General features: G+C 50.5%; 1 protein-coding gene across 2 annotated transcripts in view; it reads right to left on the bottom strand.

Moving 5' to 3' along the window:
* PKD2 (polycystin 2, transient receptor potential cation channel) overlaps positions 1 to 18,851 on the bottom strand; it is a 100,658-nt gene that overhangs the window by 54,417 nt on the left and 27,390 nt on the right. For both annotated transcript variants that reach the window (XM_075351469.1, XM_075351478.1), the window contains exons 4-8: positions 16,451 to 16,701; positions 15,997 to 16,221; positions 15,546 to 15,774; positions 9,705 to 9,872; positions 222 to 403 (exon numbers count right to left, since the gene is read on the bottom strand). In XM_075351469.1, the coding sequence (XP_075207584.1) occupies positions 222 to 403; positions 9,705 to 9,872; positions 15,546 to 15,774; positions 15,997 to 16,221; positions 16,451 to 16,701 (1,055 nt within the window). The remainder of the gene's footprint in view (positions 1 to 221; positions 404 to 9,704; positions 9,873 to 15,545; positions 15,775 to 15,996; positions 16,222 to 16,450; positions 16,702 to 18,851) is intronic.

Raw genomic sequence — 18,851 nt, 5'->3', positions numbered from 1 at the left:
TCACTTTGGTACCAGACAGATAATAGAAAGCTAACAGGATGGTATCATGACCTTAATTGAACTGTGGGAAGTCCAGCGGTGGCATACAATGAAACAGGATAGCCAAAACCACACATACAGTGCTCATTATTGGATACTCCAGCCCTTCTAAAAAAAAATCTTGACCTCCAGTACGAATAACTAAGCGCTTGAAGACAAATTGCACTGAATTAAGTACTTACATGCAGTCTTGGAAGCTACTGAAGTCATCAACCTGGGTGCCAAACACAAGGTAGGCAAACTGGGCGTATGCAAGGAATATGATGAAAAACATGATGGAGAAACCTAGGATGTCCTTGGCACAGCGAGACATGGTGGTCGACAACTGAGTCATGGTTCTGTTGAAGTTCACAAACTTAAAGAGCTTTTGGAAACAAAATTACAAAGTTTTAGTATATAATCCATTACGCTGACCTGTTATGAACAGTGGAGACGTCTGAGGGCTTCAAAATGTTTACGCAGCAGGAATAGAGGGATTTCTGACAATGAAAAATCTTACAGCGAAACCGATATAAGATCTGTGCGCAATATGTAAGATGGGAAGATTAAACAAAAATGTATGTTCATCAGGTGTGAAGACTTCTGGAATATTTGTCCAGAAGAAAGCAAAATCCCCAATGAGGCCTAAGAAAACTCTTTTATGCCTCATTCAGGCATCTGGGACTTGGGTATGTTTTGGATCAGATTTTCCCCAGTGTTTTTACTATCAGTGTTTTTTCACGTATGGAAAAATAAATACATAAAATTACAAAGCTTCTCCTATACTTTACGATGTTAATGACGGACACTACAATGATGCTGTCTATGATTTTCACGGAATCATAGACTGAAATGGGGGATTTTAAGCCGTGATGCTGATAAAGAAGGGAATTTTGTTTACTTACCGTAAATTCCTTTTCTTCTAGCTCCTATTGGGAGACCCAGACAATTGGGTGTATAGCTTCTGCCCCCGGAGGCCACACAAAGTATTACACTTTAAAAAGTGTAACCCCTCCCCTCTGCCTATACACCCTCCCGTGCATCACGGGCTCCTCAGTTTTGGTGCAAAAGCAGGAAGGAGGAAACTTATAAATTGGTCTAAGGTAAATTCAATCCGAAGGATGTTCGGAGAACTGAAAACCATGAACCAAAAGAACAATTAAACAAAAGAACAAACAGCCCGAAGGGAACAGGGGCGGGTGCTGGGTCTCCCAATAGGAGCTAGAAGAAAAGGAATTTACGGTAAGTAAACAAAATTCCCTTCTTCTTTGTCGCTCCATTGGGAGACCCAGACAATTGGGACGTCCAAAAGCAGTCCCTGGGTGGGTAAAAGAATACCTCGATAAAGAAGAGTCGAAAACGACCCCCTCTTACAGGTGGGCAACCGCCGCCTGAAGAACTCGCCTACCTAGACTGGCATCTGCCGAAGCATAGGTATGCACCTGATAGTGTTTCGTGAAAGTGTGCAGACTAGACCAAGTAGCTGCCTGACACACCTGCTGAGCCGTAGCCTGGTGCCGCAATGCCCAAGACGCACCCACGGCTCTGGTAGAATGGGCTTTCAGCCCCAAAGGAAGCGGAAGCCCAGAAGAACGGTAGGCTTCAAGAATCGGTTCCTTGATCCACCGAGCCAAGGTTGACTTGGAAGCCTGCGAACCCTTACGCTGGCCAGCGACAAGGACAAAGAGCGCGTCTGAACGGCGCAGGGGCGCCGTGCGAGATACGTAGAGCCGGAGTGCTCTCACCAGATCTAACGAGTGCAAATCCTTTTCACATTGGTGAACTGGATGAGGGCAAAATGAAGGTAAGGAGATATCCTGATTGAGATGAAAAGGGGATACCACCTTAGGGAGAAATTCCGGGACCGGACGCAGAACCACCTTATCCTGGTGAAAAACCAGGAAGGGGGCTTTGCATGACAGCGCTGCCAGCTCCGATACTCTACGGAGCGATGTAACTGCCACTAGAAATGCCACCTTCTGCGAAGGATGTGATAAAGAGACATCCCGCAGCGGCTCGAAAGGTGGTTTCTGAAGAGCCAATAGCACCCTGTTAAGATCCCAGGGTTCCAGCGGACGCTTGTAAGGTGGGACTATGTGGCAAACTCCCTGCAGGAACGTGCGTACCTGCGGAAGCCTGGCTAGGCGCTTTTGAAAAAATACGGATAGCGCCGACACTTGACCCTTGAGAGAGCCGAGAGATAAACCCTTGTCCATTCCGGATTGAAGGAATGAAAGAAAAGTGGGTAAGGCAAAGGGCCAGGGGGTAAAACCCTTGCCAGAGCACCAGGATAAGAAGATCCTCCAAGACCTGTGATAGATTTTGGCGGACGTTGGTTTCCTGGCCTGTCTCATGGTGGCAATGACATCCTGAGATAACCCTGAAGACGCTAGGAGCCAGGACTCAATGGCCACACAGTCATGTTGAGGGCCGCAGAATTCAGATGGAAAAACGGCCCTTGAGACACCAAGTCTGGGCGGTCTGGGAGCGCCCACGGTTGACCCACCGTGAGATGCCACAGATCCGGGTACCACGACCGCCTCGGCCAATCTGGGGCGACGAGAATGGCGCGACGACAGTCGGACCTGATTTTGCGCAGCACTCTGGGCAGCATCACCAGAGGAGGAAATACATGGGGCAGTCGAAACTGCGACCAATCCTGAACTAATGCGTCCGCCGCCAGAGCTCTGTGATCCTGAGACCGGGCCATGAATGCCGGGACTTTGTTGTTGTGCCGTGACGCCATGAGATCGACGTCCGGCGTTCCCCAGCGGCGACAGATCTCTCGAAACACGTCTGGGTGAAGAGACCATTCCCCCGCGTCCATGCCCTGACGACTGAGAAAATCTGCTTCCCAGTTTTCTACGCCCGGGATGTGAACTGCGGAAATGGTGGAAGCTGTGGCTTCCACCCACTGCAGGACTCGTCGGACTTCCTGGAAGGCTTGACGACTGCGAGTGCCGCCTTGGTGGTTGATGTATGCGACGGCAGTGGCGTTGTCCGACTGGATCCGGATCTGCCTGCCCTCCAGCCACCGATGAAAGGCCAATAGGGCTAGATACACTGCCCTTATCTCCAGAATATTGATCTGAAGGGATGACTATCGGAGTCCAGGTTCCCTGAGCCCTGTGGTGGAGAATAACCGCCCCCCACCCTGACAGGCTCGCGTCCGTCGTGACCACAGCCCAGGTGGGGGGTAGAAAGGATTTTCCCTGCGATAGAGAGTTGGGAAGGAGCCACCACTGAAGTGACGTCTTGGTTGCAAGGGAAAGAGAGACGTTCCTGTCGAGTGAAGTCGACCTCCTGTCCCATTTGCGGAGAATGTCCCACTGGAGTGGCCGCAGATGGAATTGCGCGAAGGGCACTGCCTCCATCGCTGCCACCATCTTCCCCAGGAAGTGCATGAGGCGCCTCAAGGGGTGCGACTGACCCCGAAGAAGAGATTGCACCCCTGCCTGCAGCGAAAGCTGCTTGTCCAGCGGTAGCATGACTACTGCTGACTGAGTATGAAACTCCATCCCAAGGTACGTCAGTGATTGGGTCGGTGTCAACTTGGATTTTGGGAAGTTGATGATCCACCCGAACTGCTGGAGAGTCACCAGAGCGACTGTAAGGCTGTTTTGACACGCCATCTGAGAGGGTGCCCTGACCAGAAGATCGTCTAAGTAGGGAATCACCGAGTGGCCCTGAGAGTGTAGGACCGCCACAACAGATGCCATGACCTTGGTGAACACCCGTGGGGCTGTCGCCAGGCCGAAAGGCAATGCCACGAACTGAAGGTGTTCGTCCCCGATGGCGAAACGCAAAAAACGTTGATGTTCGGGTGCGATCGGCACATGGAGATAAGCATCCTTGATGTCGATCGATGCTAGGAAGTCTCCTTGTGACATCGAAGCGATGACAGAGCGGAGAGATTCCATCCGAAACCGTCTGGTGCTCACATGTCTGTTGAGCAGTTTGAGGTCCAGAACGGGACGGAACGAGCCGTCCTTTTTTGGCACCACAAACAAGTTGGAGTAAAAGCCGCGACCATGTTCCTGGAGGGGAACAGGGATCACAACTCCTTCTGTCTTCAGAGTGTTCACCGCCTGAAAAAGTGCATCGGCTCGCTCGGGGGGCGGAGATGTTCTGAAGAAACGAGTCGGGGGACGAGAGCTGAACTCTATCCTGTAACCGTGAGACAGAATGTCTCTCACCCATCGGTCTTGGACATGTGGCCACCAGGCGTCGCAAAAGCGGGAGAGCCTGCCACCGACCGAGGATGCGGCTAGGGGATGCCGAGAGTTATGAGGAGGCCGCCTTGGAGGCAGTGCCTCCGGCGGTTTTTTGGGGGCGTGCCTTAGACCGCCACGCAAAAGAGTTCCTCTGGCCCTTCTCTGGCCTGTTGGACGAGGAGGATTGGGACTTGGCTGAGGGCCGAAAGGACCGAAACCTCGGTTGTATTTTCCGTTGCTGAGGTCTCTTCGGTTTGGACTGGGGTAAGGACGAGTCCTTTCCCTTGGATTCCTTAATAATTTCATCCAATCGATCGCCAAACAATCGGTCGCCAGCAAACGGCAAACCGGTTAAGAACTTCTTGGAAGCAGAGTCTGCCTTCCATTCGCGTAGCCACATGGCTCTGCGGACTGCCACTGAATTAGCAGATGCTACCGCTGTACGGCTAGCAGAGTCCAGGACGGCGTTCATGGCGTAGGACGAAAAAGCCGACGCTTGAGAAGTCAAAGACGCAACTTGCGGAGCAGAGGTACGTGTCACCGCATTAATCTCAGACAAACAAGCTGAGATAGCTTGGAGTGCCCACACGGCTGCAAAGGCCGGGGCAAAAGACGCACCTGTGGCTTCATAGATGGATTTCACCAGGAGCTCTATCTGCCTGTCAGTGGCATCCTTGAGCGATGAGCCATCTGCAACTGATACTACAGATCTAGCCGCCAGTCTAGAGACTGGAGGATCCACCTTGGGACATTGATCCCAACCCTTAACTACGTCAGAGGGGAAGGGGTAACGTGTGTCATTAAGGCGCTTAGTAAAGCGCTTGTCCGGAAAAGCTCTGTGCTTCTGGACAGCATCTCTGAAGTTGGAGTGATCGAAAAAAGCACTCCGTGTACGTTTGGGAAACCTAAACTGGTGTTTCTCCTGCTGCGAAGCCGACTCCTCTATAGATGGAGCTGGGGGAGAGAGATCTAGCACCTGGTTGATGGACGATATAAGGTCATTTACTATGGCGTCCCCTTCAGGTGTATCAAGATTGAGAGCAACGTCAGGGTCAGAGCCCTGAGCTGCGACGTCCGCCTCATCCTCCAGAGAGTCCTCAAGCTGAGACCCCGAGCAGTGTGAGGAAGTCGGGGAAGATTCCCAGCGAGCCCGCTTAGCCGGTCTGGGACTGTGGTCCGTGCAGGAGTCCTCCACGTGAGACCTAGGGGCCACCCCGGGAGCACGCTGCGGCGCAGACCGAGAGGGGCCTGGAGGCGATGATCCAACAGTGCCCGGGGCCTGTGTAAGGACCGGTCTGGACTGCAAGGCTTCTAGTAGCTTGGCAGACCATTTGTCCATAGACTGAGCCATGGATTGTGAAAGTGACTCAGAGAGTTTCTCAGCAAAAACTGCCAACTCTGTCCCTGCCGCCTGGACAGGGGAAGCAGGAGGGTCTGCCTGAGCCAAGGGGCCCACTAGTGACCGAGGCTCCGGCTGGGCAAGTGCAACAGGGGTCGAGCATTGCTCACAGTGAGGGTAGGTGGAACCCACAGGTAACATAGCCCTACAAGAGGTACAGGTTGCAAAAAAAACCCTTTGCCTTAGCGCCCTTGCTCCTTGTGGACGACATGCTGTTGTCTCCTAGGAGAGTGATCACTGAGGGTATATAGCCAAAAGCAAACAACCCGGCCGAACAGAGAAAATATATACAAATATATATATATATACTCCGGCACCCTAGGGGGGCCAGCACCGGGTGACCGGTGTGGCTTACCGACCGCCCAAAGCGGAGTGTGTGTCCACCAGATTCCCTGCCTTAGGTCTCCCAGAGCTCGTTCCTGAAATCCTCCACCGGCAGAATGTTGTATAAAAATGGCTGCCGGAGCTCTCAGGGGAGGAGGGAGCCGTGGGCGGCGACTATTAAAGTGCGGGAATCTGGGGCCCTACAGTGATCAGTGAGGGGGGGGAGGACACCTAAAGTATGCTCTAGCCCTCACTGCCGACGTCAGGTCGACCGTCCCACCCTTACCCCTGACTGGCAGGCCCGGGGGCGGGAGTTATGGTACTAGGCCGCAATGAAGCCGGGGACTAGATTTAATACCGCGGCCGACAAACAGGCGCGGTCGGCGCGGAAGTCCCGGTCTTCACAAACCAGCAGCTGCTGCAGCGTCTGTGAAACAAGCGCTCCATGCACCGTCCCCATGGGGACACAGAGTACCTTTTGATGCAGGGCCGTGTCCCTGAGGATACAATAGACTCCTGTCCGGCAGATTCCCACAGGGGCTGTGAATGGATGACCGGTTAGGATCCCACTTCATCCAGAGCCTCTAAGGAATGGTGAAAGAAAACGGCATGTAGCTCCAGCCTCTGTACCCGCAATGGGTACCTCAACCTTAACAGCACCGCCGACTTAGTGGGGTGAGAAGGGAGCATGCCGGGGGCCCTGTGGGGGGCCTCTTTTCTTCCAACCGATAAAATCAGCAGCTGCTGCTGACTAAAATGGAGATGCATGAGTGGATGTGTGCCTCCTTCTACACAAAGCATAAAACTGAGGAGCCCGTGATGCACGGGAGGGTGTATAGGCAGAGGGGAGGGGTTACACTTTTTAAAGTGTAATACTTTGTGTGGCCTCCGGAGGCAGAAGCTATACACCCAATTGTCTGGGTCTCCCAATGGAGCGACAAAGAAAACCAGATGTCTTTGTGATATCTGCATGAACACATGGTAGACAAAAAAACACCTCCACTTGTGAATGGCAACAGACTATAAAATCATGACTAACACGTGTATGTGAAAAACAAACATCTGAATAACTACATCCATAGTCTCACTGCTCTTACAGAAAAGAAGACCTCCCTATGTTGTGTAGAAACCTAGTTTTTCTCTAGATGTAGTGAACTTTCTATTGATATAGTAGAAAAGAAGATTGCGGTTAATGGCGTTCAGACTGCAGTCATAGACATAGTAGGCAGGCACTCTGCTGGGTACTGTAGTCCACCCATTCAATTTCTTACTTTGGTTGCCTGCCTTTGGAAACTCTACTTTGTCTTTCCAGTGCATTGTTGCCTAAAACTGGACACAATAGTCCAAATTCTGCTAGTGATTTGTAGAGCAATTACATGCAGCTTACCTTATAGGGGAAAAGTATACAAACTATACATAGTAAAAATTCTTTAAAGGGAACCTGTCAGCAGAAATGTCCCCTAAAACCTAACAGATTCCCCCTCTGCAGCTCCTGGGCTGCATTCTATAAAGGTCCCTGTTATGATTGTGCCCACTTTCTGACCGAAAAAAAGTGTTTATAAAGTTGTACCTTTTTGGCTTCTGATTCTGTAAATCTGTCACGGGGGCGGGCTGCCTGATGGCCGTTATTCTGCCCCCTGGTCCTGTATGCCGCCCCCATCGCTGATTTCAATACTTCTGGACGCCGCCCACTGCTCCAGCCATCCCCGCGCATGCCCAGTGCCCATCTCTCGGGGATGAGCACTGTGCCCAGCGTCACCGCTAGTGACGTGCACTCAGGGTTAAGATTATGGGCGGTGCTGTGATGTTTATTCCTAAGCAACCGCCCATAATCGCGGGACCGCGCTTTCCCCCTCGGCCTGCTTCTGCTTCCTGCCTCGGGGAAAGATGGGAAGGAGGCGAAGTGAGGTCAGCAGCAGCGCGCTTGCGCAGAAAGAAGCAGGCCGAGGGGGAAAGCGCGGTCCCGCGATTATGGGCGGTTGCTTAGGAATAAACATCACAGCACCGCCCATAATCTTAACCCTGCGTGCACGTCACCAGCGGTGACGCTGGGCACAGTGCTCATCCCCGAGAGATGGGCACTGGGCATGCGCGGGGATGGCTGGAGCAGTGGGCGGCGTCCAGAAGTATTGAAATCAGCGATGGGGGCGGCGTACAGGACCAGGGGGCAGAATAACGGCCATCAGGCAGCCCGCCCCCGTGACAGATTTACAGAATCAGAAGCCAAAAAGGTACAACTTTATAAACACTTTTTTTCGGTCAGAAAGTGGGCACAATCATAACAGGGACCTTTATAGAGTGCAGCCCAGGAGCTGCAGAGGGGGAATCTGTTAGGTTTTAGGGGACATTTCTGCTGACAGGTTCCCTTTAAGACAGTGCTGAAAAATGTGTCCCAATGTCGATCATACTACAGATCTACAACACAGCATAAGACCAGGGTGACATGTAGAATACACAGCGCAGCTTACCAGCAAATAAAAAGAAAGGACTCAAAATGGGAGAATAAAATGGTTATACGGGGTAGATTTCTAATTCTTACATAGGGTTGGCTTAGATTTATCCCAGTGGTTCATGCTGGTAAATTTTAACACTTTCCAGTCTATGTTTGTCCATCTATTTGTTGACTTAGTGCCAAACATTTGTGGCAAAATGTTGGTGCACAACATCATGCACCTTTTCCTAAAGGCAGATTTTCAGAGAAGCCATGCCCCCTTGTCGGACAAGAGGCATAAAGTGTCTAAATCACATAATAAATATGATCCGAGACATCTTATGGAGCAAATTATACCAGAATACTGGAGCACTTGGGTTGATAAATGTCCCCGATCCTTTGTTTTATGGATGGCTCTATTGAACTCTAAGGGGTACTTTGCACGCTGCGACATCGCTAGCCGATGCTAGCGATGCCGAGCGCGATAGTACCCGCCCCTGTCGCAGGTGCGATATCTTGGGATAGTTGCCGTAGCGAACATTATCGCTACGCCAGCTTCACATGCACTCACCTGCCCTGCGACGTCGCTCTGGCCGGCGACCAGCCTCCTTCCTAAGGGGGCGGGTCGTGCGGCGTCACAGCGACGTCACACGGCAGGCGTCCAATAGAAGCGGAGGGGCGGAGATGAGCAGGATGTAAACATCCTGCCCACCTCCTTCCTTCCGCATAGCCGGTGGAGGCAGGTAAGGAGATGTTCCTCGCTCCTGCGGCTTCACACACAGCGATGTGTACTGCCGCAGGAACGAGGAACAACATCGTACCGACATTATGGAAATGACCGACACTACACAGATCGCCGATTTACGACGCTTTTGCGATCGTTTATCGCCGCATCTAGGCTTTACACGTTGCGACATCGTTACTGGCGCCGGATGTGCGTCACTTTCGATTTGACCCCGACGATATCGCAGTAGCGATGTCGCAACGTGCAAAGTACCCATAAGGCTGCGTTCTCATGTAGCGGTCATGCTGTGGCCTTTAACTTCAGAAATCCTATACCCCTGTGGTCTTTCCAATGTTTCCTCAGAAAATCCCATAGTCTTCCAGGGAAACAACCATTTCACTTAGAAAACTACGTGACCATTACATTCGATCAAGGCCTATCGTAATGGCTGCGCGATCTTGCACGGGAAGTAGCTGTTTCCCTGTAAGATTAAGTGATTACACTAGAAAATAATGGAAATATCACAATGACCCAGGACTGCTGCAGATTAAAGCCACTTAATAGGAGTAATAAGGGTATAATGAGAACGGTTACCTTAACCCAGGCGAAGAATACAGTGACCGCAGCCACGTTATTGAACTGGTTCTGCCAGTAAGCCAGGGACTCCAGGCTGTGGAACACATTCATGTCTGCCAGCAGCTTGCTCAGAGGTCCTTCCATTGACATTCGGTACAGGTTGAGGGCCATGGCCACCACAGAGAGCTACAAGAACAAAATAAGAAAAACAATCAACTATGTTTGAAGTTTTTGTTGCACAAGGAAAAGTTACAAGGGGTTCACCAATGACTTTAGTCACTGGTCAATTAAGGGCGCAACCTGTGATATTAGAAACAGGAACTGTTATATCCAATCACCTCTCAGAACGGATAAACAAGATAATACATCCATTTTGACCAATCCAAGTTTCCCTTGGATGTTATCATTTGCCATTACTGTGCCAAATTCCAGAAACCTCAGTTGACTATGCTCATCACAAAAACACTCATCCTAGAAATAATGATAAAAGTAGCAGGAGAGACTCTTGCACAATCTTTCTGAATGACAAACAATCAGTCTTGTCTAAATCCTGCACTGATCACAGAGGTTAATCTTCTGATTTGTTTAATTTTAATTTGTATTACTGTAGATGGAGAGAGGTTCCTGCTGCAGCCAGTTTTCTAGTAGATACTCTAACTGTCCAATTTATCACATACTTCTAAAATTGGAAAATATTCTATTCTTGTGACAGACACAGGCAAGTCTAGGACTAGAAAAAAGAAGGGAATTTTGTTTACTTACCGTAAATTCCTTTTCTTCTAGCTCCTATTGGGAGACCCAGACAATTGGGTGTATAGCTTCTGCCTCCTGAGGCCACACAAAGTATTACACTTTTAAAAAAGTGTAACCCCTCCCCTCTGCCTATACACCCTCCCGTGGACCACGGGCTCCTCAGTTTTGGTGCAAAAGCAGGAAGGAGAAAACTTATAAATTGGTCTAGGGTAAATTCAATCCGAAGGATGTTCGGAGAACTGAAGACCATGAACCATAAGAACATATCAACATCAACAACATGTGTACACAAAACAATAACTAGCCCGAAGGGCACAGGGGCGGGTACTGGGTCTCCCAATAGGAGCTAGAAGAAAAGGAATTTACGGTAAGTAAACAAAATTCCCTTCTTCTTTGTCGCTTCATTGGGAGACCCAGACAATTGGGACGTCCAAGAGCAGTCCCTGGGTGGGTAAAAGAATACCTCAATAAAGAGAGCCGAAAACGGCCCCCTCTTACAGGTGGGCAACCGCCGCCTGGAGGACTCGCCTACCTAGACTGGCGTCTGCCGAAGCATAGGCATGCACTTGATAGTGCTTCGTGAAAGTGTGCAGACTAGACCACGTAGCTGCCTGACACACCTGCTGAGCCGTCGCCCGGTGCCGCAAAGCCCAGGACGCACCTACGGCTCTGGTAGAATGGGCTTTCAACCCTGAAGGAAGTGGAAGCCCAGAAGTACGGTAGGCCTCGAGAATCGGTTCCTTGATCCACCGAGCCAAGGTTGACTTGGAGGCCTGAGAGCCCTTACGCTGGCCAGCGACAAGGACAAGAGCGCGTCTGAACGGCGCAGGGGCGCCGTGCGAGACACGTAGAACCGGAGTGCTCTCACTAGATCCAAAGAGTGCAAATCCTTTTCACACTGGTGAATTGGATTAGGGCAAAAGGAAGGTAAGGAGATATCCTGATTTAGATGAAAAGGGGATACCACCTTAGGGAGAAATTCCGGGACAGGACGCAGAACCACCTTATCCTGGTGGAAAACCAGGAAGGGGGCTTTGCATGACAGCGCTGCAAGCTCAGACACTCTCCGAAGTGATGTGACTGCCACCAGGAAGGCCACCTTCTGAGAAAGACGGGAGAGAGAGACATCCCGCAGCGGCTCAAAAGGCGGCTTTTGAAGAGCCGTCAGCACCCTGTTAAGATCCCAAGGTTCCAACGGACATTTGTAAGGTGGGACCATGTGGCAAACCCCCTGCAGGAACGTGCGGACCTGCGGAAGCCTGGCTAGACGCTTTTGAAAAAACACGGAGAGCGCCAACACTTGGCCCTTGAGAGAGCCGAGGGACAAACCCTTGTCCATTCCAGATTGTAGGAATGAAAGAAATGTGGGTAAAGCAAACGGCCATGGAGGAAAACCGTTATCAGAGCACCAGGATAAGAAGATTTGCCAAGACCTGTAATAGATCTTGGCGGACGTTGGCTTCCTGGCTTGTCTCATGGTGGCAATGACATCCTGAGATAGCCCTGAAGACGCTAGGAGTCAGGACTCAATGGCCACACAGTCAGGTTGAGGGCCACAGAATTCAGATGGAAAAACGGCCCTTGTGACAGCAAGTCTGGGCGGTCTGGAAGTGCCCACGGTTGACCCACCGTGAAATGCCACAGATCCGGATACCACGACCGCCTCGGCCAGTCTGGAGCGACGAGAATGGCGCGACGGCAGTCGGACCGGATCTTGCGTAGTACTCTGGGCAGCATCGCCAGAGGGGGAAACACATATGGCAGTCGAAACTGCGACCAATCCTGGACCAGAGCGTCCGCTACCAGAGCTCTTTGATCCTGAGACCGTGCCATGAAGGTCGGGACCTTGTTGTTGTGTCGTGACGCCATGAGATCGACGTCCGGCGTTCCCCAGCGGCAACAGATCTCTCGAAACACGTCTGGGTGAAGAGACCATTCCCCCGCGTCCATGCCCTGACGACTGAGAAAATCTGCTTCCCAGTTTTCCACGCCCGGGATGTGAACTGCGGAGATGGTGGAGCCTGTGACTTCCACCCACTGCAGAATCCGCCCGACTTCCTGGAAGGCTTGACGACTGCGAGTGCCGCCTTGGTGGTTGATGTAGGCGACGGCAGTGGCGTTGTCCGACTGGATTCGGATCTGCCTGCCCTCCAGCCACCGATGGAAAGCCAATAGGGCTAGATATACTGCCCTTATCTCCAGAATATTGATCTGAAGAGACGATTCTATTGGAGTCCAGGTTCCTTGAGCCCTGTGGTGGAGAAAAACCGCTCCCCAACCTGACAGGCTCGCGTCCGTGGTGACCACGGCCCAGGTTGGGGGGAGGAAGGATTTTCCCCGAGACAGAGATGTGGGTAGGAGCCACCACTGAAGTGATGTTTTGGTTGCAAGTGAAAGGGAGATGTTCTTGTCGAGGGAAGCCGAACTCTTGTCCCATTTGCGAAGAATGTCCCATTGGAGTGGCCGTAGATGGAATTGCGCGAACGGCACTGCCTCCATAGCTGCAACCATCTTCCCCAGGAAGTGCATGAGGCGCCTTAAGGGGTGTGACTGACTCCGAAGAAGTGACTGCACCCCCGCCTGCAGAGAAAGCGGTTTGTCCCACGGTAGCTTGACTAACGCTGGCTGGGTATGAAACTCCATCCCGAGGTAAGTCAGTGATTGGGTCGGCGTCAACTTGGATTTCGGGAAATTGATGATCCACCCGAACTGCTGGAGAGTCGCCAGAGTGACGGTAAGACTTTGTTGACATGCCACCTGAGAAGGGGCCCTGACTAGGAGATCGTTCAAGTATGGGATCACCGAGTGGCCCTGAGAGTGCAGGACCGCCACGACGGATGCCATGACTTTGGTGAAAACCCGTGGGGCTGTCGCCAGGCCGAAGGGCAATGCGACAAACTGGAGGTGTTCGTCCCCGATGGCGAAACGCAGGAAACGTTGATGTTCGGGTGCGATCGGCACATGGAGATAAGCATCCTTGATGTCGATCGATGCTAGGAAGTCTCCTTGTGACATCGAGGCGATGACCGAGCGGAGAGATTCCATCCGAAACCGTCTGGTTCTCACATGTCTGTTGAGCAGCTTGAGGTCCAGAACGGGACGGAATGACCCGTCCTTTTTTGGCACCATGAACAAGTTGGAGTAATAACCGCGACCACGTTCCTGAAGGGGAACGGGAATCACAACTCCTTCTGTCTTCAGAGCGTCCACTGCCTGAAAAAGTGCGTCGGCCTGTGCGGGGGGTGGGGAGGTTCTGAAAAAACGAGCCGTAGGTCGAGAGCTGAACTCTATCCTGTAACCATGAGACAGAATGTCTCTCACCCATCGGTCTTGAACGTGTGGCCACCAGGCGTCGCCAAAGCGGGAGAGCCTGCCACCGACCGAGGATGTGGATAGTTGAGGCCGAGAGTCATGAGGAGGCCGTCTTTGAGGCAGTGCCTCCTGCGGCCTTTTGGGGGCGTGACTTGGACCGCCACGCATAGGAGTTCCTCTGGCCTTTCTCCGGCCGGTTGGACGAAGAGGATTGGGGCTTGGCGGAGGGACGAAAGGACCGAAACCTCGATTGGATTTTTCTCTGCTGAGGTCTCTTAGGTTTGGACTGGGGTAAGGAGGAGTCCTTTCCCGAGGATTCCTTAATAATCTCATCCAACCGTTCGCCAAACAAACGTTCGCCAGAAAAAGGCAAACCAGTTAAGAACCTTTTGGAAGCAGAGTCTGCTTTCCATTCTCGCAGTCACATGGCCCTGCGGACTGCCACGGAGTTAGCGGGTGCTACAGCCGTACGGCTAGCGGAGTCCAGGACGGCGTTCATGGCGTAGGACGAAAATGCTGAACAAAGCATAAAACTGAGGAGCCCGTGGTCCACGGGAGGGTGTATAGGCAGAGGGGAGGGGTTACACTTTTTTAAAAGTGTAATACTTTGTGTGGCCTCCGGAGGCAGAAGCTATACACCCAATTGTCTGGGTCTCCCAATGGAGCGACAAAGAAAATACCTTTTATCCAAGTGGCCCAAAAGCCCAACTTACTATTGATATCTGCTCTCTACAGAGGTCGACAGCCTGACAATTATATCCCAGACATCCCAAACGGCAAATAGTAATACAAAACATGTATGTACGAGGGGCGATCCAAAAGTAATGATAATCGGTTATTTCTATTGCACACAGAAATTAAAATAAAATGTTTTCTTCTCTCTTGGGTACCCACTACTCCAGGAAAAAAAAAAATCACTTAAATAGGCCACGATTCCCGGGAGCTACATTCATTTGAATATGAACTGCGGAGGAGTGAACATCAAAATGGAAAAAAACGAGCTCAGAGCTGTCATCAAATACCTCTGCTTGAAAAAAATGACTACCAAAGACATACACAGCGACTTGGTGGAAACATTGGGGGACTCTTCTCCTCCATATTCCACAGTTGCACGCTGGGCCAAGGAATTTAAGCTGGGAAGAACATCGACGGAAGATGAACATTGTGAAGGACGCCCATCCACGTCCCTCAATGAAGAAAACGTGAAAAAAGTTGAAGAAGTTGTATTGGCAGATCGAAGAGTGACTATCAGGCATGTAGCTGAGGTCACAGGGATCTCATATGGCAGTATTCAAAGAATCCTTGCAAAAGAATTGCATATGAGAAAGGTCTCCGCGCGTTGGGTGCCAAAAATGTTAACCGACGAGCAAAAGAAGAAACGAGTTGACATTTCAATAGCAAATCTCGAAAAGTTCCAAGCAGACAAGGAGACTTTTTTGTCACGTTTTTTGACCATTGACGAGACCTGGATCCACCACTTTGATCCCGAAACTAAACAACAATCGATGACATGGAAACGAGCCAACGAACCAACAATTGAAAGAAATTCAAAGTGTCAAGCTCAGCAGGGAAGGTTATGGCGTCCGTTTTTTGGGACGCTGAAGGAATTATTATGGTGGACTATTTGGAGAATTTTCCACAGCAAATTCCGCAGTTACTTTCTCCCGTGGGCACATGGCCTAAGACTAGGGGCAGGGGGCTTAGATTTAAAGCCCCACTCCATCACTGAAATCGAGATAAAACGCTGGAGTGGTGCATTAATTACAGAGGTGTTACGCTAGATACAATACCTACCACAATAATGACAATATCCAGACAATTCCAGAGACTGTGGAAATAATGCAGCCGATGATAATAGATCTCCAGGAATTCCTCCACCATGTAATACAGGATGAAGATACAGAATGCGATTTCACAGGCAGCCAAGAAATAGTCGAATGTAGAGACATAGTGAATCAGCTTCACCGTCTGGAACTGCCAGGAGGTAACTAGCCCTCCTGTTGCCGGGAACTCGACCAGCAGCCTAAAAAACGTACACAAAAGGCCAGCATCAAATGAGGTTCATAGGTCAGGGAATGGGATAAACGGCAACCTAAAATAAATAAAGGTTTATGACGATGTACACACTTATCGACTCATAGGTGAAAATGGCAGAAGATAAGATCGCCCACAATCATGGCTCCACTAGGGGATGACACCATGAACACAGTGGTCATAGACCCTACAGTCTCCACTAGTGACATACCTGATAATGCAGAAGAGGTTAATATTTGCATTATACACTGTGAAGTCCATGAACACTGCCCGGGTGCCTCGGTCCAGCCATAGGTTACTCTTCAAGGTCCCAATCTGGGCAGCAGCTTCTTCTCTGGTCCTTGACAGATCGAAGTAATACCCGGCTCCGCTGTATGAGGAGATAAGGCCCCACTGACCTCTGCCATTTAGATCCCTTTCTGTGGTGTATGTCCACCTGTATAGACATATTGTCACATAGATTATATAGTCCATACCTCCATTATCAGTTCCATAAGTAATCAATAAGCGATGTGTTTCTGTCTCCCATCGCATGTGTTTTGTGAGTCATCTTTACACACCGTCAATATCTAATCCTAATGTCATTCTATCTAGGCCGTATACCACACCTTGAGGTCATAGCCTGATGTTATCATTACATTAAAAATCCAGAAAGCCATACATACGCAGTTCCATTGCGTAGTCCAAAGGGGGCAGTATCCTCATTTCTGACAGAGTACATATCATAGCACTCTGTGATTTCATCCTTCAGGTCTTCTGGAACCGAACAGGAGCCGTTCCTCACTTTAAGCTGACGCAGTCTAGGTACTCCAAGGAGCAGGTTCTCGTAGTAGATAAAGCTCCGATTTTCTGCTATGGTCCTGTTGTTGTACCACATGTCCCAGTACAGGCCGTCTACAAGAGGCCCCTCAGCAAACTGTAACACAAGAACATGAAATACAGACTAAGATCTCTCATTACTAGTTGTGATGCCAACAATTTAATGGGTTTAATGCTGCTAGAATCATGGGTATCAAGAAGTCTAGATACGCTTCCTCATTACTCAGAGCTATGCTACTCCAAAAAGAAAAGTAGTGGAGATACGGCACAGGCAAAGTCTAGAGGTCATGTGGCCGGTGGTGCAGGCAGCATGAAACAGCTGACAAGCTTCACTATACATAATACATAATACACTAAGGACCCCAAAACTAAAAATGTATGACATAAGTACACGCTGGTAAATCTGACAGGATATGCTTTCTGAAACGAAGGGAATTTTGTTTACCGTAAATTCCTTTTCTTCTAGCTCTAATTGGGAGACCCAGACAATTGGGTGTATAGGCTATGCCTCCGGAGGCCGCACAAAGTATTACACTTAAAAGTGTTAAGCCCCTCCCCTTCTGCCTATACACCCCCCGTGCTCCCACGGGCTCCTCAGTTTTGGTGCAAAAGCAAGAAGGAGGAAAAAGAATTATAAACTGGTTTAAAGTAACTTCAGTCCGAAGGAATATCGGAGAACTGAAACCATTCAACATGAACAACATGTGTACACAAAAAAACAGGGGCGGGTGCTGGGTCTCCCAATTAGAGCTAGAAGAAAAGGAATTTACGGTAAGTAAACAAAATTCCCTTCTTCTTTGTCGCTCTATTGGGAGACCCAGACAATTGGGACGTCCAAAAGCAGTCCCTGGGTGGGTAAAATAATACCTCGTAAGAGAGCCGTAAAACGGCCCTTTCCTACAGGTGGGCAACCGCCGCCTGAAGGACTCGTCTACCTAGGCTGGCATCCGCCGAAGCATAGGTATGCACCTGATAGTGCTTCTTGAAAGTGTGCAGGCTCGACCAGGTAGCCGCCTGACACACCTGCTGAGCCGTAGCCTGGTGCCTCAAAGCCCAGGACGCGCCCACGGCTCTGGTAGAATGGGCCTTCAGCCCTGAGGGAACCGGAAGCCCAGCCGAACGGTAAGCTTCGATAATTGGCTCCTTGATCCACCGAGCCAGGGTTGATTTGGAAGCCTGTGACCCTTTACGCTGGCCAGCGACAAGGACAAAGAGTGCATCCGAGCGAGGCCCCATCTTCCACTGCAAGTATGGATCTAGCCGCCAGTCTGGAGATTGGAGGATCCACTTTGGGACACTGAGTCCAACCTTTAACCACGTCAGGGGGAAAAGGATAACGTGTATCCTTAAGGCGCTTCGAAAAACGCTTATCTGGACAAGCATGGTGATTCTGGACTGCCTCTCTGAAATCAGAGTGGTCTAGAAACATACTCGGTGTACGCTTGGGGAACCTGAAACGGAATTTCTCCTGCTGAGAAGCTGACTCCTCCGCCGGAGGAGCTGAGGGAGAAATATCCAGCATTTGATTGATGGATGCAATAAGATCGTTCACTATGGCGTCCCCGTCTGGAGTATTAAGATTGAGAGCGCCCTCAGGATCAGAATCCTGATCAGCTGTCTCCGCATCATCAACCAGAGATTCCCCCCGCTGAGACCCTGAACAATATGATGTCGAGGGAAATTCTAAGCGAGCCCGCTTAGTCGGTCTGGGACTGAGGTCTAAGTCAGAACCCTCAGCCTGGGATGTATGAGATACCCCGGGAGGACATTGTTGGTCCAACTGAGGGGGGCCAGGGAACAATGATTCAACAGAGTCCCTTTGCTGAGATACCGGCCTGGACTGCAAGGCTTCTAGTATCTTAGCCATAGTCTCAGAGAGTTTTGCAAACTCCGTCCCCGTCACCTGAACAGCGTCAACAGGTGGCTCCCCCTGGGCCCCTCTTAGCAGAGGCTCTGGCTGAAGAAGTGCCACAGGGGCCGAACATTGCACACAATGAGGGTCAGTGGAACCTGCCGGCAGCTGGGTCGTACAAGCGGCGCAGGCAGCATAATAAGCCTGTGTTTTGGCACCCCTGCCTTTTGTGGGCGCCATGCTATTGTTTTCCCTGAGCAACACAATAGGGTATATAGCCAGAATGAACTGTGCTCATACAGTGTAAAGAATATACTATAAACAAATAATGTATCAATACACTACAGCACCATGGGGCTAGCACCAACAGGTGCTGCTTACCACCCGCCTAAAGC

Source organism: Anomaloglossus baeobatrachus, chromosome 1 (assembly GCF_048569485.1).
Source record: "Anomaloglossus baeobatrachus isolate aAnoBae1 chromosome 1, aAnoBae1.hap1, whole genome shotgun sequence".
Classification (NCBI taxonomy): domain Eukaryota; kingdom Metazoa; phylum Chordata; class Amphibia; order Anura; family Aromobatidae; genus Anomaloglossus; species Anomaloglossus baeobatrachus.
The sequence above is the reverse complement of the archived record's forward strand: the minus strand, read 5'-3'. Positions and strand labels throughout refer to the sequence as shown.